Genomic DNA, 25,085 nt, shown 5'->3' on the forward strand with positions numbered 1-25,085 from the left:
GACTGTGGTATCAGCTGGTGGGCTGTGGTTACAGCTGGTGGGCTGTTGTAACAGCTGGTGGGCTGTGCAGTTTCAAGATCTGGAAGACCCTGGTCCTCAACGTATGATTGAGGAATCGATGACTTAAAGTTCATGGGAAGAATTTTGACGTCAAATTTTCGCGACTTGCAGGAATTCATTCTCTCTGGCTCTCTCGGTAAAGTCACGGCGATCGAAACGTCGTGGTATTTTTATTCGGGGAAAGAGTAACCGCGGTCGTATATGGTTATACTTCTTTTGCCTTTGCGTGTCCCGCGGGTAAGCGGAAGTGCGGTGGTTAGCGGACCGCAAAGACCCCGATGCTCGATTAACCCCGCACGCAGCCAACAATCGGTGACGGATATTTTGAACCTCAAATTTCTGCTCGCACCGGGGAGACAAAGGCGGCCGGGCGTGGCGTCTATGGCCGGTGGCACCGATGACGAAGGCAGCTGGCCAACAACGCCACGCTCGGCCTTTATTCGGTGCTGGTTTGATAAAGGCACTCGCCCCAGACACCCTCGTCAAAAGGCTACGTGTGTGTGTCAGTGTGTGTCAGTGTGTGTGTCAGTGTGTGTGTCAGTGTGTGTCAGTGTGTGTGTCAGTGTGTGTCAGTGTGTGTGTCAGTGTGTGTGTCAGTGTGTGTCAGTGTGTGTGTGTGTGTGTGTGTCAGTGTGTGTGTCAGTGTGTGTCAGTGTGTGTGTCAGTGTGTGTGTCAGTGTGTGTGTCAGTGTGTGTGTCAGTGTGTGTGTCAGTGTGTGTCAGTGTGTGTGTGTGTGTGAAAGATGTGGACAGAGTCCCATCGGTGAGCTCCTCCGGCAGGCAAGGCTGCGTTGGCTGGGTCATGTAGCCCGCATGCCCAGCCACCGCATGCCTAAACAGCTTTTGTTCGGCCGGATCGAGGGGGCTAAACGGGCGCGGCACGGGCTAGAGAAGAGATGGAGTGATGTGGTACAGGAGGACGTGGAGCTGAGTGGACTTGCCGATGACTGGTACCAGCGGTGTCAAGATCGGCCTCTGTGGAGGAGGCTCGTGAAGGACGCTACTGGGCAGTTGGAGGCAGTCGCCCTCCAACAACAACGGAGGGCGGAGGAGCGACGCTCACAACAACGAGCGGAGCGCCGGGTGGCTAAAGCACAGCAAGTTGGCACAGTAGGGGGCACAGGTGGTGCATCAGCCAGTCGTCTCAATCAGTCGACCCGTGGCACCTGCTGGGTCTGTCCCGTGACCTGCCAGCGGGCGTTCGACTCTTCACGTGGCCTCAAGGTGCACATGGCCTGGCACAAGTGTTGTGGTGACGTCACCGTCACTTAGTGGCGAATGGCGGTTGTTGTTGTGTGTGTCACTGCGTGTGTCACTGTGTGTGTCAGTGTGTGTGTGCGCGTGCATCTGTAGTGTAGCGGTTAGCGCTACGCTGCGCTACGAACCTAGCGACCCGGGTTCGATTCCCGCTCACGGCCAACACCGCCAGTGACGATTATCCGAACCGGTCCCGGGCCTCCCCTGGTGCGATGTGTAAACATCGCCACTGGGGGAGACAAAGGCGACCGAGCGTGGTGCCGTCCACCCACCCCCTCGTGTGCCGTGCCGGCCTTCATAGGCGCTGCTCGCTATCAGCACTTGCCCCTACAGTCTGTTAAAGCAGGGATCCCCAACCCCAAATCCGTGAAAAAATTGCCTCCCACAAAACCGGTCCCTGGTGCCAAAATGGTTGGGGACCGCTGTGTTCAAGGCTATAGGGGGATCTTTTTGGTGTGTTCAAGGCTATACGGTGGATCTTTTTGGTGTGTTCAAGGCTATACGGTGGATCTTTTTGGTGCGTTCAAGGCTATACGGGGGATCTTTTTGGTGTGTTCAAGGCTATACGGGGGATCTTTTTGGTGTGTTCAAGGCTATACGGTGGATCTTTTCCGTGCGTTCAAGGCTATACGGGGGATCTTTTTGGTGTGTTCAAGGCTATACGGGGGATCTTTTCCGTGCGTTCAAGGCTATACGGGGGATCTTTTCCGTGCGTTCAAGGCTATACGGTGGATCTTTTCCGTGCGTTCAAGGCTATACGGGGGATCTTTTTGGTGTGTTCAAGGCTATACGGGGGATCTTTTCCGTGCGTTCAAGGCTATACGGGGGATCTTTTCCGTGCGTTCAAGGCTATACGGGGGATCTTTTCCGTGCGTTCAAGGCTATACGGGGGATCTTTTCCGTGCGTTCAAGGCTAGACGGGGGATCTTTTCCGTGCGTTCAAGGCTATACGGGGGATCTTTTTGGTGTGTTCAAGGCTATACGGGGAATCTTTTCCGTGCGTTCAAGGCTATACGGGGGATCTTTTCCGTGCGTTCAAGGCTATACGGGGGATCTTTTCCGTGCGTTCAAGGCTATACGGGGGATCTTTTCCGTGCGTTCAAGGCTAGAAGGGGGATCTTTTCCGTGCGTTCAAGGCTATACGGGGGATCTTTTCCGTGCGTTCAAGGCTATACGGGGGATCTTTTCCGTGCGTTCAAGGCTAGACGGGGGATCTTTTCCGTGCGTTCAAGGCTATACGGGGGATCTTTTCCGTGCGTTCAAGGCTATACGGGGGATCTTTTCCGTGCGTTCAAGGCTATACGGTGGATCTTTTCCGTGCGTTCAAGGCTATACGGGGGATCTTTTCCGTGCGTTCAAGGCTATACGGGGGATCTTTTCCGTGTGTTCAAGGCTATACGGGGGATCTTTTCCGTGTGTTCAAGGCTATACGGTGGATCTTTTCCGTGTGTTCAAGGCTATACGGGGGATCTTTTCCGTGTGTTCAAGGCTATACGGGGGATCTTTTCCGTGCGTTCAAGGCTATACAGGGGATCTTTTCCGTGTGTTCAAGGCTATACGGTGGATCTTTTCCGTGCGTTCAAGGCTATACGGGGGTTCTTTTCCGTGCGTTCAAGGCTATACGGGGGATCTTTTCCGTGTGTTCAAGGCTATAGGGGGTTCTTTTCCGTGTGTTCAAGGCTATACGGTGGATCTTTTCCGTGCGTTCAAGGCTATACGGGGGATCTTTTCCGTGCGTTCAAGGCTATACGGGGGATCTTTTCCGTGCGTTCAAGGCTATACGGGGGATCTTTTCCGTGCGTTCAAGGCTATACGGTGGATCTTTTCCGTGCGTTCAAGGCTATACGGGGGATCTTTTCCGTGTGTTCAAGGCTATACGGGGGATCTTTTCCGTGCGTTCAAGGCTATACGGGGGATCTTTTCCGTGCGTTCAAGGCTATACGGGGGATCTTTTTCGTGTGCCTGTCCAGGTGTGGTTTACCTGTTCGGCAAAGTGCTGCTGGAGGACACTCGGTCGTACGTCAGCTGCTGCGTCACCGTTCAGAACATCGAGCGCTGCCTGTACCTGCTCCCTCGCGACAAGGTACGACAAGGACTCCACCCACACCACCCACACCACCCACACCACCCACACCACCCACACCACCCCACTCTCGTGGCTAACGATCGCCGGTCAATCCGAGACGTTTCTTTCAGCGCAAGAGGATGGGTAAACCTCTTTTTGGTTCTTTCGTAAAGTCACGTGGAAGGGAAATAATAAAATAATAAAAATTTAATACAAATAATTCTCACGGCGTTTCGACCACAACGCAAGCAGCCGTCCTCAGGTGAAGAACGGGTGTGTCGGAAAGACAGCGTCTGAAGGTGTTCATTCAGACGCTGTCTTTCCGACAGACCTGTTCATTCAGACGCTGTCTTTCCGACAGACCTGTTCATTCAGACGATGTCTTTCCGACAGACCTGTTCATTCAGACGATGTCTTTCCGACAGACCTGTTCATTCAGACGATGTCTTTCCGACAGACCTGTTCATTCAGACGCTGTCTTTCCGACAGACCTGTTCATTCAGACGCTGTCTTTCCGACAGACCTGTTCATTCAGACGCTGTCTTTCCGACAGACCTGTTCATTCAGACGCTGTCTTTCCGACAGACCTGTTCATTCAGACGATGTCTTTCCGACAGACCTGTTCATTCAGACGCTGTCTTTCCGACAGACCTGTTCATTCAGACGCTGTCTTTCCGACAGACCTGTTCATTCAGACGCTGTCTTTCCGACAGACCTGTTCATTCAGACGCTGTCTTTCCGACAGACCTGTTCATTCAGACGCTGTCTTTCCGACAGACCTGTTCATTCAGACGCTGTCTTTCCGACAGACCTGTTCATTCAGACGATGTCTTTCCGACAGACCTGTTCATTCAGACGCTGTCTTTCCGACAGACCTGTTCATTCAGACGCTGTCTTTCCGACAGACCTGTTCATTCAGACGCTGTCTTTCCGACAGACCTGTTCATCTCAGACGCTGTCTTTCCGACAGACCTGTTCATTCAGACGCTGTCTTTCCGACAGACCTGTTCATTCAGACGCTGTCTTTCCGACAGACCTGTTCATTCAGACGATGTCTTTCCGACAGACCTGTTCATTCAGACGCTGTCTTTCCGACAGACCTGTTCATTCAGACGCTGTCTTTCCGACAGACCTGTTCATTCAGACGCTGTCTTTCCGACAGACCTGTTCATTCAGATGCTGTCTTTCCGACAGACCTGTTCATTCAGACGCTGTCTTTTCCGACAGACCTGTTCATTCAGACGCTGTCCTTTCCGACAGACCTGTTCATTCAGACGCTGTCTTTCCGACAGACCTGTTCATTCAGACGCTGTCTTTCCGACAGACCTGTTCATTCAGACGCTGTCTTTCCGACAGACCTGTTCTTCACCTGAGGACGACGGCTACTTGCATTGTGGCCGAAACGTCGTGAGAATTTTATTTTAACTATTTCCCTTTACATGGTGGTTTAGTTACTACAGCTACATACTATTAACATTCCTTCCCTTTATTAAAGCTACCCCTATCACCTCCCTTTGATGCTGCTAATCCTGCATAATGCACGGGCATAATATGACTTTGAAACCCCCCGCCCACCTCCTACGCATTTCACAAGTAGTACGAATCCCATATCTGCATTTCCCATAAATATGCTAAATTCCTCTTGATATGCAAATTATTTTGTCAAGGGCGCCCTTCCTCCAACCCAGCTTAAATATACGCTCCAAGCCGGGGGTGTTTCATTCAGACGCTGTCTTCCCGACAGACCTGTTCTTCACCTGAGGACGACGGCTGCTTGCGTTGTGGCCGAAAAGTCGTGAGAATTTTATTTTTATTATTTTATTATTTCCCTTTCTACGTGACTTTACCCGAAAGAACCAAGAAGATGAATCCCTGCAGTCACGAAAGAAGCTTTAAATGGGTAAACCTCTTAAACGGACTGGCGCCCAAACGCATGTCTCAGGTATGAACCCAAGTGGATCTCTCGGGTCCCCTGGCACTGCCCTTACTGGTTGTGCCAAAGACGCGCGGCCGACAAGTGCCACAAACAGCGCCACCCGACGCCACAAACGGCGTCACAAACGGTGCCGACCGAAGGTTTCCAAGCCGTCGGCCGCCAATCGTGGACGTTGCCGCGTTTCCATCGAATTACTCCCCCCCCCCCCCCCCCCCCCCCCCCCCGTGTCACCGCACCGCAACCATCGTCATCGCAACAGCAATCACAACCATCACACAACCACCTTACAAACCATCCTCACCAACCACAAGCACCTCTTTGATGCTTGCGCTTACGCACCGCACCGGTTAAAGTACACATTTTCGACCGTCCCTTCACTCCTCTCGAAGAGGGGGCGGACGCGCGCGAGAGAGAAATGCGCTCCGGCTGCAGGGGACGGCAACCGGAGTCGGATGTACGACGAGGAGAGGCGACGTCTGCGGTCTGCTGCGAATGAATCCGTGCGAAACGAGAGGGACGCACGGACGATGCCTGTCATTTTATTTGCGGTGTTTTTATTTACTTGACGCCCGCCTGCCCTCCCCCCCCCCCCCGTTCGCCCCCCCCCCACTGCCACCTCAGCGCGTGGACGTGAAGACGGGTCTCGCTGTGGATGACGCGCCCATCTCCATGAAGGATGTGTACGAGGAGTTCAACTCGCTCGCTGACAAGTTCCGCATCATGAAGTTCAAGATCAGGGTGAGCCGTGTGTGTGTGTCTGTGTGTGAGTGTGTGTGTGTCTGTGTGTGTGTGTGTGAGTGTGTGTGTGTCTTGTGTGTGTGTGTCTGTGTGTGTGTGTGTGTCTCTGTGTGTGTGTGAGTGTGTGTGTGTTAGTGTGTGTGGGGAGCGGTAGTGTAGCGGTTAGCGCTACGCTGCGCTATGAACCTGGCGACCCGGGTTCGATTCCCGCTCACGGCTAACACCAGTGACGATTATCTGAACCGGTCCAGGGCCTCCCCTAGGTCGACTCGGCCCTTAAATGAGTACCTGGTGCGCTGTGTAAACATCGCCACTGGGGAGACAAAGGCGGCCGGGCGTGGTGCTGGCCACACACCCCCCTCGTTCGTGTGCCGTTCCGGCCTTCATATGTGCTCGCTAACAGCACTTGCCCCTACAGTCTGTTAAGGCTATACGGGGGATCTTTGTCTTTGTGTGTCTGTGTGTGGGGAGTGGTGGTGCAGCGGTCGGCGCGAGCTGCGCTACGAACCCTGCGTGGACCCGAGTTCTATTCCCGCTCACGGACACCACCACCACACCTGTCAACCCGGTCCTGGCCCTCCCCTAGGTTGACTCGGCCTCAAATGAGTGCCTGGGGCGGTGTGTAGTAAACATCGCCACTGGGGAGACAAAGGCGGCCGGGCGTGGTGCTGGCCACCCACCCCCTCGTGTGCCGTTGCGGCCTTCATTTGTGCCGCTGCTACTCGCTCACAGCACTTGCCCCAACAGGCTGTTAAGGCTATACGGGCGGGTCTTTGTCTTTGTATGTGTAAAGACGAAAGTCGGGGTGCAGTAGGGTGCACAGGCGGTGCATCTGCCAGTCGTCTCAGTCAGCCAATCCCATGGCACCTGCTGGGTCTGTCCCGTGCGTGTGTGCGTGCGTGCGTGTGTGTGCGCGCGTGTGCGTGTGTGTGTGCGCGTGCGTGTGTGTGCGTGCGTTCGCGTGCGCGCGTGCGTGTGTGTGTGCGTGCGTGCGTGCGCGTGTGTGTGCGCGCGTGCGTGTGTGTGCGTGCGTTCGCGTGCGCGCGTGTGTGTGCGTGCGTGCGTGTGTGTGCGTGCGTGCGCGTGTGCGTGCGTTCGCGTGTGCGTGCGTGCGTGTGTGTGTGTGCGTGCGTTCGCGTGCGCGTGTGTGTGCGTGCGTGCGTGCGTGCGTGCGTTCGCGTGTGCGTGCGTGCGTGTGTGTGCGTGCGTGTGCGTGCGCGTGTGTGTGCGTGTGTGTGTGTGCGTGCGTGCGCGGAGTCTAACCTCTATAATACAGGCTTTTTTTGGGTTTAATCGCGTAAATATTTAAATGTGTCGTTAAACCCGTGTCGGGTGGTGGCGGGTGTAACGACACATTTATACATTTACGCGATGTAACCCCAAAATAAACCAGCGTCGTGGATGATATTGGTCGTGAACGCCTCCTGAACGGACTCTAACCTGTCTGCCTGTGCACCGCAGAAAGTGGAGAAGTGCTATGCCTTTGAGAACAAGGACGTCCCCGTGCAGTCCGAGTACCTGGAGGTCAAGTACCTGGTCAGTGAGCTCTCCCGCCCCTCCCCGATGCGCGCCGTTGCCCGCTGATGGGCGGCCTTCCCCCCCCCCTCCCTCCCCAAAGCGGTCTTTCGGCGGCGTGTTTCGCGATGCCGGAGCCGGTTCTGTCGCTCCGTCTCAGCGGCCGACGTGTGTGACGAAAGTTTTCCGCTGAAAGAATTCCCTCCCGGGGCGTGGGCGTAGATCAGAGGTCGCAAACGGGTTTTGATTCCTTACCCGTACCCGTACCCGGCCGCACCAGGGTCGCAAACGGGTACCCATACACGTACCTGGCCGTACCCGTACCCTACCCGTACCTGGCCGGGTACGGGTAGGGTACGGGTATCGGGTACCCGATTGCGACCTCTGGGATGAAGCCATGTTGCAGGCGCGGGTGGGTTGATTCTAGGAACTTGAACTGTGAGAAGAGACAAGACGTTGGGAAATGAGCGACAAACGGTGACTCACCAGTGACTCACGGCCTACCCGTACCCGGCCGCACCAGTGACGTTGTTGTTGTGACGGTGTTGTTGTGACGTTGTTGACGTTGTTGTTGTGACGTTGTTGTGACGGTGTTGTTGTGACGGTGTTATTGTGACGTTGTTATTGCGACGTTGTTGTTGTGACAGTGTTGTTGTTGCGACGTTGTTGTTGTGACGGTGTTGTTGTGACGTTGTTGACGTTGTTGTTGTGACATTGTTGTGACGGTGTTGTTGTGACAGTGTTGTTGTGACGGTGTTGTTGTGACAGTGTTGTTGTGACGTTGTTGTTGTGACGGTGTTGTTGCGACGTTGTTGTTGTGACGGTGTTGTTGCGACGTTGTTGTTGTTGCGACGTTGTTGTTGTTGCGACGTTGTTGTTGTTGTGACGGTGTTGTTGTGACGTTGTTGTTGTGACGTTGTTGTTGCAGGCGCAGTACCCGGCGGTGCCGGCCGACCTGTGTGGGCAGACGTTCTCCCGCGTGTTTGGCTCCAGCACCTCGAGCCTGGAGCGCCTGCTGGTGACGCGCGGAGTTCACGGGCCCTGCTGGCTGCAGCTGGCCTCCCCACGTACAGCACGCACGCACACGCACGCACATACAGACGCACGCGCACGCACGCACGCACATACACGCGCACGCACGCATACGCATACAGACACACGCACGCAGACGCACACGCACACACAGACGCACACACACAGACGCACAGACGCACTCACACACACACACGCACACACACGCACGCACACACAGACGCGCACACACAGACGCACGCACACACACAGATGCACGCGCACCGCACGCAGACGCACGCACACAGACGCACGCACACACACGCACACGCAAGCACACACACAGGCGCACACGCATGCACACACACAGGCGCACACGCACGCACACACACACAGGCGCGCAGCACACACACACACACGCACACGCATGCACACACACATACGCTCACACACACACACACAGGCGCACACACACACGCTCACACAGACGCACGCACGCACACACAAACACACGCACACACGCTCACAGCCACCAACACTGGTGATGATTATTTATCTTAACCGATGCAAATGTGTACCTGGTGCGATGTGTAAAAGCATCGCCACTGGGGAGACAAAGGCGGCCGGGCGTGGTGCTGGCCACCCACCCCCTCGTGTGCCACAGCGCCGGTAGCCTTCATAGGTGCTACTCGCTAACAGCACTTGCCCCTACAGTCTGTTAGAGGCTACATTTATGGGTGTGTGTGTGATTGCTGTGTGTGTGTGTGTGTGAGACCATGTGTTTGCGTATGTGCGTATGGTTGCGGTGTGTGTCAGTGTGTGTATGATTGCTGTGTGTGTGTGACCGTGTGTTTGAGTGTGTGTGTATGATTGCGGTGTGTATGGGTGGGTGTATGATTGCTGTGTGTGTGTGTGACCGTGTGTTTCGATGATTGCTGTGTGTGTATAATTGCGGTGTGTTTGGGTGTGTGTGTATGATTGTGGTGTGTGTGGGTGTGTGTTTTGGTGTGTGTGTATGATTGTGGTGTGTGTGTTTGGTGTGTGTGTGTAATGATTGTGGTGTGTGTAGGTGTGTGTGCGTGTGTGTATTTGATTGTGGTGTGTGTGGGTGTGTGTTTGCGTGTGTTTGGATGATTGCTGTGTGTGTCGGTGTGTGTATGATTGCGGTGTGTTTGGGTATGTGTGTATGATTGTGGTGTGTGGGTGTGTGTGTATGATTGTGGTGTGTGTAGGTGTGTGTGCGTGTGTGTATTTGATTGTGGTGTGTGTGGGTGTGTGTTTGGGTGTGTTTGGATGATTGCTGTGTGTGTCGGTGTGTGTATGATTGCGGTGTGTTTGGGTATGTGTGTATGATTGTGGTGTGTGTTTGGGTATGTGTGTATGATTGTGGTGTGTGTAGGTGTGTGAGGGTGTGTTTATTTGATTGTGGTGTGTGTGGGTGTGTGTTTGCGTGTGTTTGGATGATTGCTGTGTGTGTCGGTGTGTGTATGATTGCGGTGTGTTTGGGTATGTGTGTATGATTGTGGTGTGTGTTTGGGTGTGTGTGTATGATTGTGGTGTGTGTAGGTGTGTGTGGGTGTGTGTATTTGATTGTGGTGTGTGTAGGTGTGTGTTTGGGTGTGTTTGGATGATTGCTGTGTGTGTCGGTGTGTGTATGATTGCGGTGTGTTTGGGTATGTGTGTATGATTGTGGTGTGTGTGTTTGGGTGTGTGTGTATGATTGTGGTGTGTGTGGGTGTGTGTTTTGGTGTGTGTGTATGATTGTGGTGTGTGTTTGGGTGTGTGTGTGTATGATTGTGGTGTGTGTAGGTGTGTGTGGGTGTGTGTATTTGATTGTGGTGTGTGTGGGTGTGTGTTTGGGTGTGTTTGGATGATTGCTGTGTGTGTCGGTGTGTGTATGATTGCGGTGTGTTTGGGTATGTGTGTATGATTGTGGTGTGTGTTTGGGTGTGTGTGTATGATTGCGGTGTGTTTGGGTGTGTGTGTATGATTGCGGTGTGTGTTTGGGTGTGTGTGTATGATTGCGGTGTGTTTGGGTATGTGTGTATGATTGCGGTGTGTTTGGGTGTGTGTGTATGATTGTGGTGTGTGTTTGGGTGTGTGTGTATGATTGCGGTGTGTTTGGGTATGTGTGTATGATTGCGGTGTGTGTGGGTGTGTGTGTATGATTGTGGTGTGTGTTTGGGTGTGTGTGTATGATTGCGGTGTGTTTGGGTGTGTGTGTGTGTATGATTGCTTTGTGTGTGTATATTTGACCGTGTGTGAGAGTCCGTTGACCCACGGCACTTGGATTGGTCCCCGTTACCTCCTGCCAGCGGCCGTTTGACACTTAATGTGGCCTTAAAGTGCACATAGCCTGGCGCAAGCGTCGTGGTAACGTCACCGCCACTGAGTGGCGAATGGCTTTTGTTGTTTGTGTGTCTGTGTGTGTGGGTGGGTGAGTGGGGAGCGGTGGTGTAGTGGTTAGCGCGCTGCGCTACGAACCTGGCGACCCGGGTTCGATTCCCGCTCACGGCCAACACCGTTGACGATTATCTGAACCGGTCCTGGGCCTCCCCTAGGTCGACTCAGCTTTAAACGAGTACCCGGTGCGATGTGTAGGCATCGCCACTGGGGGAGACAAAGGCGGTCGGGTGTGGTGCTGGCCACCCACCCCCTCGTGTACCGTTCCGGCATTTCATAGGTGCTCGCTAACAGCACTTGCCCCTACAGTCTGTTAAGGCTATACGGGGGGATCTTTGCCTTTGTGCGTAGAGCTGATCGCTCGGCCCGTGAGCTGGTGCCGAGTCGAGTGCCTGTGCCCGCGCCCGGACCTCCTCAGCGCCGTCAAGGACGTTCCTCCGCCTCCGCTGGTGGTCATGGCTCTCTCCATGAAGACGCTGCCCAACCACAGGACCCATCAGAACGAGGTCGCTAACCCCACCCACCCCCCACCACCACCCCGCGTTGATGGAATATCACGTTTGACGCGGGCGTCGTGCATTCGCCCGCTACCAATGTCATTTGGGGGGGGGTTAAATCGTGCGCAAGTACACATGTACTGGCCGACGACAGCCAACCGGGTCCGGTTTGCTGTCGCGGAAACAAAACGTGACGGTCGGTTGCCGCTTCGGACACACGATCGGCGTGAAACCAAATGTTTTGCCTATTGCCGCTGTTCTCAGCTCTGACACTGGTGGTGAGACTAGGCCCTAAAGAAGGCTGCTGCTGGCTCTGGTGTTGGCCAATCGGTTTGAAAGTCGAACGCCATCATATATAACGCTATGGTTAACTTTTTAATTGTAGACTATGCGTACGTAAGTAACCATATATTGTACTGGTCTCCTGACACTGGTGGTGAGACTAGGCCCTAAAGAAGGCTGCTGCTGGCTCTGGTGTTGGCCAATCGGTTTCAAAGTCGAACGCCATCATATATAACGCTATGGTTAACTTTTTTATTGTAGACTATGCGTACGTAAGTAACCATATATTGTACTGGTCTCCTGACACTGGTGGTGAGACTAGGCCCTAAAGAAGGCAGCTTCTGGCTCTGGTGTTGGCCAATCGGTTTCAAAGTCGAACGCCATCGTATATAACGCTATGGTTAACTTTTTTATTGTAGACTATGCGTACGTAAGTAACCATATATTGTACTGGTCTCCTGACACTGGTGGTGAGACTAGACCCTAAAGAAGGCTGCTGCTGGCTCTGGTGTTGGCCAATCGGTTTAGAAGACGATGCATCATACAGGGATGTTTAAAAAAAAAGATGGACCCAATTTCAAAGCAGTATGTTTCACGATGGCGACACGTCACAATTACACAAAAAGTCACAAACGGTTTAATGAGTTATCGAGTTTTACTCACCATTTTGTGAATGCTCTGTGCGCCCTCCACCTGCTGTACGGATAACATCGAGACGATGGTTGAATTCGTCCCAAACGCCTCTCAAAGTGTCTTCTTGCACTGAAGTCAACTTTAATTTCTGCACTTGAGTGGTGATAGCAATTGGGTTGAGTTAAATAATACACATTTCAACTAATTACTAATCTACAACTCATTCGGCGCTCGTAGGTCGTGCCCCATGCCCGCCCGCCTTCAGGATGAGCTGCTTCTCGCAAGCAGCACTTGCCCCGACAGTCTGTTAAGGCTACGCGGGGGACCTTTGTGCGTGTGTCGGCAGGTGATGTCAGTCGGAGTGCTGGTTCACCAAGCCTTCCCAGTCGACAAAGCTCCTCCCAGACCACCATTCCAGTCGTACTTCTCCGGTATGTGCCTGCGTGTCCTTGTGTGTGTGTGTCCGTGTGTGTGTCTGTGTGTGGATTTTCTGTTTGCACTTAGTCACATATTCACTTTCAGATGTTTTTTGTTCATGTTTTTGTTTGTTGCGGTTGCACCCGATTCAAGAGCCGAATGGCTCACAGGGCTACACCTAATACATGAACTTGAAATTTGAACTTGAACTCGTCCCCCGCAGCAATTTGCAAACCCGGGGACTGCATCTTTCCCTTCAACCTCCAGGACGTACTCAAGAAACAGGTGAGGGGGGTGGGCGTCCTTAACAAATGACCAGTGGCGTCCTTAAGAAATGAACGATTGCGTCTTGAAGGGGGTAGCGCTGCGAGCGAGCGAGAGGCTGAGTTTGTGTCAGAGAGCGTTGGCTGAAGAGATGGAGCTGACACGGCACGGTAGGACGTGGAGCTGAGTGGACTTGCCGGAGACCGGTACCAGTGGAGGCTGGTACCGGTCTGCTACTGGGCAGTTGGAGGCAGTCGCCCTCCAGCAACAACGGAGGGCGGAGGAACGACGCTCGCAACAACGAGCGGGGCGCCGGGTGGCTAAAGCACAGCAAGTTGGCACAGTAGGGGGTAACAGCTGGTGGTGCATCTACCGTTCATCTCGGTCTGCCAACCCGTGGCACCTGCTGGGTCTGTCCCGTGACCTCCTGCACCTAGCCTGGCACAGTAGGGGTACAGGTGGTGCATCTGCCACTCATCTCAGTCAACCCACGGTACCTGCTGGGTCTGTCCCGTGACCTCCTGCCAGCGAGGGGGGTTCGACACTTCACGTGGCCTCGAAGTGCACCTGTGGTGATGTCACCGTCACTTAGTTGCGGTTGTTGTTGTTGTGTGCGTCACTGCGTGTGTTCACGGCGTGTCGACGCGTCTGCGCAGTCGATGAAGATGGAGGTCTTCCCAACGGAGCGGACGCTCCTCGGCTTCCTGCTGGCGAAGATCCACGTGACGGACCCGGACGTCCTCGTGGTGAGAGACGCACACCTCTCCCTGTCTTGATTTGAAGCTCCCGTGACCGCGGGAATCACTCTTTGGTTCTTTCGGTAAAGTCACGTAGAAATACGTTTCGATTGGAACACACCCCCGTGTCTTCTTGGTTCTTTCGGTAAAGTCACGTAGAATGGAAATAATAAAAATAAAACATTAAATATTATGCAGGGATTCATCTTCTTGGTTCTTTCGGTAAAGTCACGTAGAATGGAAATAATAAAATAATAAAAATAAAACATAATAAAATAATTCTCACGACGTTTCGGCCACAACGCGAGCAGCCGTCCTCAGGTGGAGAACAGGTCTGTCGGAAAGACATCGTCTGGGACAGACCTGTTTTTCACCTGAGGACGGCTGCTTGCGTTGTGGCCGAAACGTCGTGAGAATTATTTTATTATGTTTTATTTTTATTATTTTATTATTTCCCTTCTACGTGACTTTACCGAAAGAACCAAGAAGATGAATCCCTGCAGTCACGAAAGCTTTAAATCGAAAATTACACCCCCGTGTGTTGCAATCGAAACGGGTAGGGTACGGGTACGGCCGGGTACGGGTACGGGTAGGCCGTGAGTCACTGGTGAGTCACCGTTTGTCGCTCATTTCCCAACGTCTTGTCTCTTCTCACAATTAAAGTTCCTAGAATCAACCCACCCGCGCCTGCAACATGGCTTCATCCCAGAGGTCGCAATCGGGTACCCGATACCCGTACCCTACCCGTACCCGGCCGGGTACGGGTAGGGTACGGGTACGGCCGGGTACGGGTACCCGTTTGCGACCCTGGTGCGGCCGTGTACGGGTACGGGTAAGGAATCAAAACCCGTTTGCGACCTCTGCTGTGCAGGGCCACGACATCGTCGGCTTTGACCTGGAGGTGCTGATGCAGAGGATCGCGGCGTTGAAAGTGCCGCACTGGAGCAAGCTCAGCCGCCTGCGACGCTCAGCAATGCCTCGCCTCGGGGTGAGCGGGGGGGGGGGGGGGGCAGCGAGTCGACCGTCTCCTCTGAGTCGTCCTCTCTCTCTCTCTCTGAGTCGTTCTCTCTCTCTCTGAGTCGTTCTCTCTCTCTATCTCTCTCTCTGAGTCGTTCTCTCTCTTTCTCTGAGTCGTTCTCTCTCTCTGAGTCGTCCTCTCTCTCTCTGAGTCTTCCTCTCTCTGAGTCGTCCTCTTTCTGAGTCGTCCTCTCTCTGAGTCGTCCTCTCAATCGTCCTCTCTCCCTCTCTCTGAGTCGTCCTCTCTCTCTCTCTGAGTCGTCCTCTCTCTCTCTCTGAGTCGTCCTCTCTCTCTCTCTGAGTCGTCCTCTCTCTCTCTGAGTCGTCCTCTCTCTCTCTGAGTCGTCCTCTCTCCCTGAGTCATCCTCGCTCTCTCTCTGAGTCGTCCTCTCTCTGAGTCGTCCTCTCTCTCTCTCTCTCTGAGTCGTCCTCTCTCTCTCTCTCTCTCTGAGTCGTCCTCTCTCTCTCTCTCTGAGTCGTCCTCTCTCCGAGTCAGCGACGGTGGGGGTGGTGGGGGTGGTCGTGGTGTCTGTGACGGTGGCGTCCGTGACGGTGCGTTTGGCGTCCGTGACGGTGGTGACGCGGGTGACGGTGGTGTCTGTGACGGTGCGTTTGGCGTCCGTGACGGTGGTGACGGTGGTGACGGTGGTGATGGTGGTGACGGTGGTGACGGTGGTGACGGTGGTGACGGTGTGTGCGTCGTGGTGTGGCAGGGCCGGTGCGTGGTGGAGCGTCTGGCGACGTGCGGACGCGTGGTGTCTGTGACGGTGGGCGTGGTGACGGTGGTGACGGTGGTGACGACGGTGGTGACGGTGTATGCGTCGTGGCGTGGCAGGGCCGGCGCGTGGTGGAGCGTCTGGCGACGTGCGGACGCGTGGTGTCTGTGACGGTGGGCGTGGTGACGGTGGTGACGGTGGTGACGGTGGTGACGGTGGTGACGGTGGTGACGGTGTGTGCGTCGTGGTGTGGCAGGGCCGGTGCGTGGTGGAGCGTCTGGCGACGTGCGGACGCGTGGTGTCTGTGACGGTGGGCGTGGTGACGGTGGTGACGGTGGTGACGACGGTGGTGACGGTGTGTGCGTCGTGGCGTGGCAGGGCCGGCGTGTGGTGGAGCGTCTGGCGACGTGCGGGCGTGTGGTGTGCGACGTGAAGACGTCGGCCCGTGAGCTCGTGCGCTGCAGGAGCTACGACCTCGACGAGCTGGTCGCCTCGCTGCTCAGGACCAAGCGGGAGACGTTCCCCGCAGAGAGCGTCGTGGCCGCCTACGCGTGAGTTGGTGTGTTGGTGCGTGTGTGTTGGTGTGTGTGTTGGTGTGTGTATGTTGGTGTGTGTGTGTGCGTGTTGGTGTGTGTGTTGGTGTGTGTGTGTGTGTTGGTGTGTGTGTCGGTGTGTGCGTGTGTTGGTGTGCGTGCGTGTGTCGACACTTCACGTGGCCTCAAGGTGCACTTGGCCTGGCACAAGCGTCGTGGTGACGTGTGTTGGTGTGCGTGTGTGTGTTGCTATGTGTGTGTTGGTGTGTGTGTTTGTGTGTTGGTGCGTGTTGGTGTGTGTGTGTTGGTGTGTGTGTGTGTTGGTGTGTGTGTGCGTGTGTTGGTGTGTGTGTGTTGGTGTGTGTGTGTTGGTGCGTGCGTGTGTTGGTGTGTGTGTTGGTGTGTGCGTGTGTGTGTGTTGGTGTGTGTGTTGGTATGCGTGTGTGTTGGTGCGTGTGTGTTGGTGTGTGCGTGCGTGTGTTGGTGTGTGTGTTGGTGTGTGTGTTGGTGTGTGTGTTGGTGTGCGTGTGTGTGTTGGTGTGTGCGTTGGTGTGTGTGTCGGTGTGTGCGTGTGTTGGTGTGCGTGCGTCGACACTTCACGTGGCCTCAAGGTGCACTTGGCCTGGCACAAGCGTCGCACGTGTGTTGGTGTGCGTGTGTGTGTGTTGGTGTGTGTGTGTTGGTGTGTGTGTTGGTGTGCGTGTGTGCGTGTTGGTGTGTGTTGGTGTGTGCGTGTGTGTTCGTGTGTGTGTGTGTTGGTGTGTGTGAGTTGGTGTGCGTGTGTGTGTGTTGGTGTGTGTGAGTTGGTGTGCGTGTGTGTGTGTGTTGGTGTGTGTGTGAGTTGGTGCGTCGGTGTGTTGATGCGTGTGTGTGTTGGTGTGTGTGTGTGTTGGTGCGCGTGTTGGTGTGTGCGTGTGTGTGTTGGAGAGTGTGTTGGTGTGTGCGTGTGTTGGTGCGTGTGTTGGTGCGTGCGTGTGTTGGTGTTTGTGTATTCTTTAATTTATTTTCTTTCTCCGTAAACTTTACCGATGGAACCAAAGAGTAATTCCTGCAGTCACGAAAGCTTCGAATCTAGTTTTAGTTTAATTTGTTTGTTGTTATATTGTGCAAACCCCCCCACGTGCCCCCCCTTACCTGGACACCTGTGAAAAAAAGCTTCATAGCTCATCGGATTACTCTTCCCACCCCTCCATCCCAGAGGTCGCAAACGGGTTTTGATTCCTTACCCGTACCCGGCCGCACCAGGGTCGCAAACGGCTACCCGTACCCAGCCGAGTACAGGTACCCATTCCCTACCCGTACCCTACCCGAAATGAGTGACAAACGGTGACTCAACAGTGACTCACGGCCTACCCGTACCCGTACCCGGCCGCACCAGGGTACCCGGCCGGGTACGGGTAGCCGGGTATCGGATAGGGTACGGGTATCGGGTACCCGGTTGCGACCTCTGGGTTGAAGCCATGTTGCAGGCGCGGGTGGGTTGATTCTAGGAACTTGAATTGTGAGAAGAGACGAGACGTTGGGAAATGAGTGACAATCACGGCGACTCACCAGTGACTCACGGCCTACCCGGACCCGTACCCGGCCGCACCAGGGTCGCAAACGGCTACCCGTACCCGGCCGGGTACGGGTAGCCGGGTATCGGGTAGGGTACGGGTATCGGGTACCCGGTTGCACCCTCTGCTCCATCCTAACCCCCCCTGTCCTCACCCCCCCCTCTCTTCCTCCTGGGGTATAAATAACCATCGTGATCGTCCCCTTCGTTCCGCAGCAACTCGCAGCGCCTCCTGGACATGGCGTCGCACACCCTCACCGACGCTCGGCACGCGCTCAGCATCATGAGCGAGCTCAACGCCCTGCCGCTGGCTCACCAGATCACCTGCATCGCCGGCAACTTGCTGGTGAGTGGCCGGGGAGTGTGGTGGTGGTGGTGGTGGTGAGAGGCGCGGTGTGTGGTGTGTGTGGGGAGCGGTGGTGCAGCGGTTAGCGCTACGCTGCGCTACGAACCCGGCGACCCGGGTTCGATTCCCGCTTATGGCCAACACCGGTGACGATTATCTGAACCGGTCCCGGGCCTCCTCTAGGTCGACTGAGCCTCAAATGAGTACCCGGTGCGGTGTGTAAACATCGTCACTGGGGAGACAAAGGCGGCCGGGTGCGTGGTGTTGGCCACCCACCCCCTCGTGTGCCGTGCCGGCCTTCATAGGTGCTCGCTAACAGCACTTGCCCCTACAGTCTGTTAAGGCTACACGGGGGATCTTTGTTCTAACCGCACCGCGGGAGAGTGTGGTGGTGGTGGTGGTGGCGGTGGTGGTGGCGGCGGTGGTGGTGGTGGCGGTGGTGGCGGTGGTGGTGTGTCAGAGAAGGCTATGGGCAGTGGGTGGTGGTGTGGCCGATTTCGTTTTTGTTGTCTTTGTTGATATCGTCGTTATTGTTGACGTCGTCATAGTCGCCGTCGTTGTTGTTGTCATTGTTGTTGTTATAGTGGGTTGTTGTTGTTGTCATTGTTGTCGTCCATGTTGTTGTTGGCGTTGCCATTGTCGTCATTGTTGTCATTGTTGTCATCGTGGGTTGTCGTGGTTGTCGTTGTTGTTGTCGTAATCGTCATTGTTGTTGTTGTCGTGATTGTCGTTGTCGTCGTTGTGATTGTTGTTGTTGTTGTCGTGATTGTTGTTGTTGTTGTCGTGATTATTGTCGTCGTGGTTGTTGTTGTTGTCGTGGTTGTCGTCGTCGTGATTGTTGTTGTCGTGATTGTCGTTGTCGTCGTTGTGATTGTTGTTGTCGTGATTGTCGTTGTCGTCGTTGTGATTGTTGTTGTCGTGATTGTCGTTGTCGTCGTTGTGATTGTTGTTGTTGTGATTTTTGTTGTTGTGATTGTTGTTGTTGTCATTGTTGTTGTTGTTGTCGTCGTGATTTTTGTTGTTGTTGTTGTGCAGTCTCGCACGCTGCTGGGCGGGCGGTCGGAGCGGAATGAGTTCCTGCTGCTCCACGCGTTCCACCAACGCAACTTCATCTGCCCCGACAAGACGTACAGCCGCAGGAACAGCGCGGCCGCCGAGGTAGAGCCACCACGCACGTACGGAGTCACCAACACAGAGCCACCACGCACGCTCGGAGTCACCAACACAGAGCCACCACGCACGCACGGAGTCACCAACACAGAGCCACCACGCACGTACGGAGTCACCAACACAGAGCCACCACGCACGCTCGGAGTCACCAACACAGAGCCACCACGCACGTACGGAGTCGCCAACACAGAGCCACCACGCACGTACGGAGTCACCAACACAGAGCCACCACGCACGCTCGGAGTCACCAACACAGAGCCACCACGCACGCACGGAGTCACCAACACAGAGCCACCACGCACGCACGGAGTCACCAACACAGAGCCACCACGCACGCTCGGAGTCACCAACACAGAGCCACCACGCACGCACGGAGTCACCAACACAGAGCCACCACGCACGCTCGGAGTCACCAACACAGAGCCACCACGCACGCACGGAGTCACCAACACAGAGCCACCACGCACGCTCGGAGTCACCAACACAGAGCCACCACGCACGCTCGGAGTCACCAACACAGAGCCACCACGCACGCTCGGAGTCACCAACACAGAGCCACCACGCACGTACGGAGTCGCCAACACAGAGCCACCACGCACGCTCGGAGTCACCAACACAGAGCCACCACGCACGCTCGGAGTCACCAACACAGAGCCACCACGCACGCTCGGAGTCACCAACACAGAGCCACCACGCACGCTCGGAGTCACCAACACAGAGCCACCACGCACGCTCGGAGTCACCAACACAGAGCCACCACGCACGCCCGGAGTCACCAACACAGAGCCACCATGCACGCTCGGAGTCACCAACACAGAGCCACCACGCACACACGGAGTCACCAACACAAAGCCACCACGCACACACGGAGTCACCAACACAGAGCCACCACGCACGCTCGGAGTCACCAACACAGAGCCACCACGCACGCTCGGAGTCACCAACACAGAGCCACCACGCACACACGGAGTCACCAACACAAAGCCACCACGCACACACGGAGTCACCAACACAGAGCCACCACGCACGCTCGGAGTCACCAACACAGAGCCACCACGCACGCTCGGAGTCACCAACACAGAGCCACCACGCACGCTCGGAGTCACCAACACAGAGCCACCACGCACGCTCGGAGTCACCAACACAGAGCCACCACGCACGCCCGGAGTCACCAACACAGAGCCACCACGCACGCTCGGAGTCACCAACACAGAGCCACCACGCACGCTCGGAGTCACCAACACAGAGCCACCACGCACGCACGGAGTCACCAACACAGAGCCACCACGCACGCACGGAGTCACCAACACAGAGCCACCACGCACGCACGGAGTCACCAACACAGAGCCACCACGCACGCTCGGAGTCACCAACACAGAGCCACCACGCACGGAGTCACCAACACAGAGCCACCACGCACGCTCGGAGCAGAGAGCCGCAGAGTTACACAGAGAGCCACAGACTCACCAACACAGAGACTCACCAACACAGAGCCACAGACTCACCAACACACAGAGCCACAGACTCACCAACACACAGAGCCACAGACTCACAGGGAGAGCCCCCCCCCTCCAAACGCTTCAGGGCCTCCGTGTGACGCCCCCCCCCCCCACCAGGACGAAGATGAAGATGGCGAGCGGGGGAGGGGGAAGCGCAAGGCGGCCTACGCTGGAGGCCTCGTCCTGGAGCCCAAAGTCGGTACGTTGTCGTCGTCGTCGCCAGACAGGGTCTGTCCGCTGCTGAATGAATACTTGGGGACGTAGCGTGTGTGTGTGTGTGTGTCTGTGCGTGTGTGTGTGTGTCTGTGTGTGTGTCTGTGCGTGTCTATGCGTGTGTCTGTGCGTGTGTCTGTGCGTGTGTCTGTGTGTCTGTGCGTGTGTCTGTGCGTGTGTCTGTGCGTGTGTCTGTGTGTGTGTGTGTCTGTGCGTGTGTCTGTGTGTGTGTCTGTGTGTGTGTGTCTGTGCGTGTGTCTGTGCGTGTGTCTGTGCGTGTGTCTGTGCGTGTGTCTGTGTGTCTGTGCGTGTGTCTGTGCGTGTGTCTGTGCGTGTGTCTGTGCGTGTGTCTGTGTGTCTGCGCGTGTGTCTGTGTGCGTGTATATGCGTGTGTCTCTGTGTGTGTGTCTGTGTGTCTGTGCGTGTGTCTGTGCATGTGTCTTTGTCTGTGTGCGTGTGTCTGTGCGTGTGTCTGTGCGTGTGTCTGTGCGTGTGTCTGTGCGTGGGGAGTGGTGGTGTAGTGGTTTGCGCGCCGCGCTACGAACCCAGCGACCCGGGTTCGATTCCCGTTCGCGTCTAACAACAGCGGGGGTCCTGGGCTCTCCCCTAAGATCGACGCGGTGCGGTGTGTGCTAAACATCGCCACTGTGGAGACAGGCGGCCGGGCGCGGTGCTGGCCACCCACCCCCTCGTGTGCCACGGTGCCGGTAGCCTTCACAGGTGCTGCTCGCTAACAGCACTTGCCCCGACAGTCCGTTACGAGGCTACACCTTTGTCTTTGTGCGCGTGGCAGGATTTTATGACAAATTCATTCTCCTGCTGGATTTCAACAGCCTGTACCCGTCCATCATCCAGGAGTACAACATCTGCTTCACCACCGTGTGTCAACACACTCCGCCCGGGCAGGTGACGTGCGTGCAAGTGTGTCTGGGCCCTCCTCCCCTAGGTCCGCTCAGCCTCGAATGGAGTTACCCGGTGTCGCGGCGGTATAGTGAACGTCGCCACCTGGGGGAGACAAAGGCGGCCGGGCGTGGTGCTGGTAGCCACCCACCCCCTCGTGTGCCACGGTGCCGGTAGCCTTCACAGGTGCTCGCTAACAGCACTTGCCCCTACAGTCTGTAGAGGCTACGCGGGGGATCTTTGTCTGTGTCTACCTTCATAGGTGCTGCTGCTACTCGCCACTAACAGCACTTGCCCCAGCAGTCTTGTTAAGAGGCTGTGCGGGGGATCTTTGCCTGCGTGTGTGTGAGTGAAAGTGTGATTGTGTTGTTAGTTGAGGGGTGATCAAAGTGTTTGGGCGGGGAGTCGTGGCTGGGTGTGTGTGTGCGCGTGTTTGATTAAGGGGAGCGGTGGTGCAGCGGTTAGCGCTACGCTGCGCTACGAACCCGGCGTCCCGAGTTCGATCCCCGCCCGCGGCCACCGTCATCATCCGTGGCGATGATCTCAGTCGGTCCCGGGCCTCCCCTAGGTCGACTCAGCCTCAAATCAGTACCTGGTGCGGTGTGCAGTAAACATCGCCACTGGGGAGACAAAGGCGGCCGGGCGTGGTGCTGGCCACCCACCCCCTCGTGTGCCACAGTGCCGGCCTTCATAGGTGCTACTCGCTAACAGCACTTGCCCCAGCAGTCTGTTAAGGCTTTACGGGGGATCTTTGTCTTTTTGTGTGTGGATTATAAGATAATTAGATGCAAGGGGTCATTTTGTAATAAAGTTCTTTCACCATCAATGGTGGTAACGCCTTGTGGCTCGGAGGCTGGCTGAGTGTATGGGTGGTTGGCTGGGTGTATGGGTGGTTAGCTGGGTGTATGGGTGGTTAGCTGGGTGTATGGGAGGCTGGGTGTATGGGTGGTTGGCTGGGTGTATGGGTGGTTAGCTGGGTGTATGGGTGGTTAGCTGGGTGTATGGGAGGCTGAGTGTATGGGTGGTTGGCTGGGTGTATGGGTGGTTAGCTGGGTGTATGGGTGGTTAGCTGGGTGTATGGGAGGCTGAGTGTATGGGTGGTTGGCTGGGTGTATGGGTGGTTAGCTGGGTGTATGGGTGGTTAGCTGGGTGTATGGGAGGCTGGGTGTATGGGTGGTTGGGTGTATGGATGGGAGGCTGGGTGTATGGGAGGCTGGGTGTATGGGTGGTTGGCTGGGTGTATGGGAGGCTGGGTGTATGGGTGGTTGGCTGGGTGTATGGGAGGCTGGGTGTATGGGTGGTTGGCTGGGTGTATGGGAGGCTGGGTGTATGGGTGGTTGGCTGGGTGTATGGGAGGCTGGGTGTATGGGTGGTTGGCTGGGTGTATGGGTGGTTAGCTGGGTGTATGGGAGGCTGGGTGTATGGGTGGTTGGCTGGGTGTATGGGAGGCTGGGTGTATGGGTGGTTGGCTGGGTGTATGGGAGGCTGGGTGTATGGGTGGTTGGCTGGGTGTATGGGAGGCTGGGTGTATGGGTGGTTGGCTGGGTGTATGGGTGTATGGGTGGTTAGCTGGGTGTATGGGTGGTTGGCTGGGTGTATGGGTGTATGGGTGGTTGGCTGGGTGTATGGGTGGTTGGCTGGGTGTATGGGTGGTTGGCTGGGTGTATGGGTGTATGGGTGGTTGGCTGGGTGTATGGGTGGTTGGCTGGGTGTATGGGTGGTTGGCTGGGTGTATGGGTGTATGGGTGGTTGGCTGGGTGTATGGGTGGTTGGCTGGGTGTATGGGTGGTTGGCTGAGTGTATGGGTGGTTGGCTGGGTGTATGGGTGGTTGGCTGGGTGTATGGGTGTATGGGTGGTTGGCTGGGTGTATGGGTGGTTGGCTGGGTGTATGGGTGGTTAGCTGGGTGTATGGGTGGTTGGCTGGGTGTATGGGTGTATGGGTGGTTGGCTGGGTGTATGGGTGGTTGGCTGGGTGTATGGGTGGTTGGCTGGGTGTATGGGTGGTTGGCTGGGTGTATGGGTGTATGGGTGGTTGGCTGGGTGTATGGGTGGTTGGCTGGGTGTATGGGTGGTTGGCTGAGTGTATGGGTGGTTGGCTGGGTGTATGGGTGGTTGGCTGGGTGTATGGGTGTATGGGTGGTTGGCTGGGTGTATGGGTGGTTAGCTGGGTGTATGGGTGGTTGGCTGGGTGTATGGGTGTATGGGTGGTTGGCTGGGTGTATGGGTGGTTGGCTGGGTGTATGGGTGGTTGGCTGAGTGTATGGGTGGTTGGCTGGGTGTATGGGTGGTTGGCTGGGTGTATGGGTGTATGGGTGGTTGGCTGGGTGTATGGGTGGTTAGCTGGGTGTATGGGTGTATGGGTGGTTGGCTGGGTGTATGGGTGGTTGGCTGGGTGTATGGGTGGTTGGCTGGGTGTATGGGTGTATGGGTGGTTGGCTGGGTGTATGGGTGGTTAGCTGGGTGTATGGGTGGTTGGCTGGGTGTATGGGTGTATGGGTGGTTGGCTGGGTGTATGGGTGGTTGGCTGGGTGTATGGGTGGTTGGCTGAGTGTATGGGTGGTTGGCTGGGTGTATGGGTGGTTGGCTGGGTGTATGGGTGTATGGGTGGTTGGCTGGGTGTATGGGTGGTTGGCTGGGTGTATGGGTGGTTAGCTGGGTGTATGGGTGTATGGGTGTATGGGTGGTTAGCTGGGTGTATGGGTGGTTGGCTGGGTGTATGGGTGTATGGGTGGTTGGCTGGGTGTATGGGTGGTTGGCTGGGTGTATGGGTGGTTGGCTGGGTGTATGGGTGTATGGGTGGTTGGCTGGGTGTATGGGTGGTTGGCTGGGTGTATGGGTGGTTGGCTGGGTGTATGGGTGTATGGGTGGTTGGCTGGGTGTATGGGTGGTTGGCTGGGTGTATGGGTGGTTGGCTGAGTGTATGGGTGGTTGGCTGGGTGTATGGGTGGTTGGCTGGGTGTATGGGTGTATGGGTGGTTGGCTGGGTGTATGGGTGGTTGGCTGGGTGTATGGGTGGTTAGCTGGGTGTATGGGTGGTTGGCTGGGTGTATGGGTGTATGGGTGGTTGGCTGGGTGTATGGGTGGTTGGCTGGGTGTATGGGTGGTTGGCTGGGTGTATGGGTGGTTGGCTGGGTGTATGGGTGTATGGGTGGTTGGCTGGGTGTATGGGTGGTTGGCTGGGTGTATGGGTGGTTGGCTGAGTGTATGGGTGGTTGGCTGGGTGTATGGGTGGTTGGCTGGGTGTATGGGTGTATGGGTGGTTGGCTGGGTGTATGGGTGGTTAGCTGGGTGTATGGGTGGTTGGCTGGGTGTATGGGTGT

General features: G+C 55.8%; 1 protein-coding gene across 1 annotated transcript in view; it reads left to right on the plus strand.

Annotated features, from left to right (window-relative positions):
• POLA1 (DNA polymerase alpha 1, catalytic subunit) overlaps positions 1-22,650 on the plus strand; it is a 41,158-nt gene extending 18,508 nt beyond the window's left edge. Inside the window, exons 11-24 of the mRNA XM_078623763.1 lie at positions 3,288-3,400; positions 5,940-6,056; positions 7,518-7,592; positions 8,500-8,638; positions 11,337-11,491; positions 12,744-12,828; positions 13,038-13,099; positions 13,735-13,824; positions 14,687-14,803; positions 15,927-16,099; positions 17,853-17,982; positions 19,018-19,140; positions 20,769-20,850; positions 21,658-22,650. Coding sequence (XP_078479889.1) covers positions 3,288-3,400; positions 5,940-6,056; positions 7,518-7,592; positions 8,500-8,638; positions 11,337-11,491; positions 12,744-12,828; positions 13,038-13,099; positions 13,735-13,824; positions 14,687-14,803; positions 15,927-16,099; positions 17,853-17,982; positions 19,018-19,140; positions 20,769-20,850; positions 21,658-21,941 — 1,745 coding nt within the window. The 3' untranslated portion in view covers positions 21,942-22,650. The remainder of the gene's footprint in view (positions 1-3,287; positions 3,401-5,939; positions 6,057-7,517; positions 7,593-8,499; positions 8,639-11,336; positions 11,492-12,743; positions 12,829-13,037; positions 13,100-13,734; positions 13,825-14,686; positions 14,804-15,926; positions 16,100-17,852; positions 17,983-19,017; positions 19,141-20,768; positions 20,851-21,657) is intronic.
• Positions 22,651-25,085: the final 2,435 nt, after the last annotated feature.

This window comes from Lampetra planeri, unplaced genomic scaffold (assembly GCF_965212315.1).
Source record: "Lampetra planeri unplaced genomic scaffold, kcLamPlan1.2.h2 scaffold_431, whole genome shotgun sequence".
In the NCBI taxonomy this organism is placed as follows: Eukaryota; Metazoa; Chordata; class Hyperoartia; order Petromyzontiformes; family Petromyzontidae; genus Lampetra; species Lampetra planeri.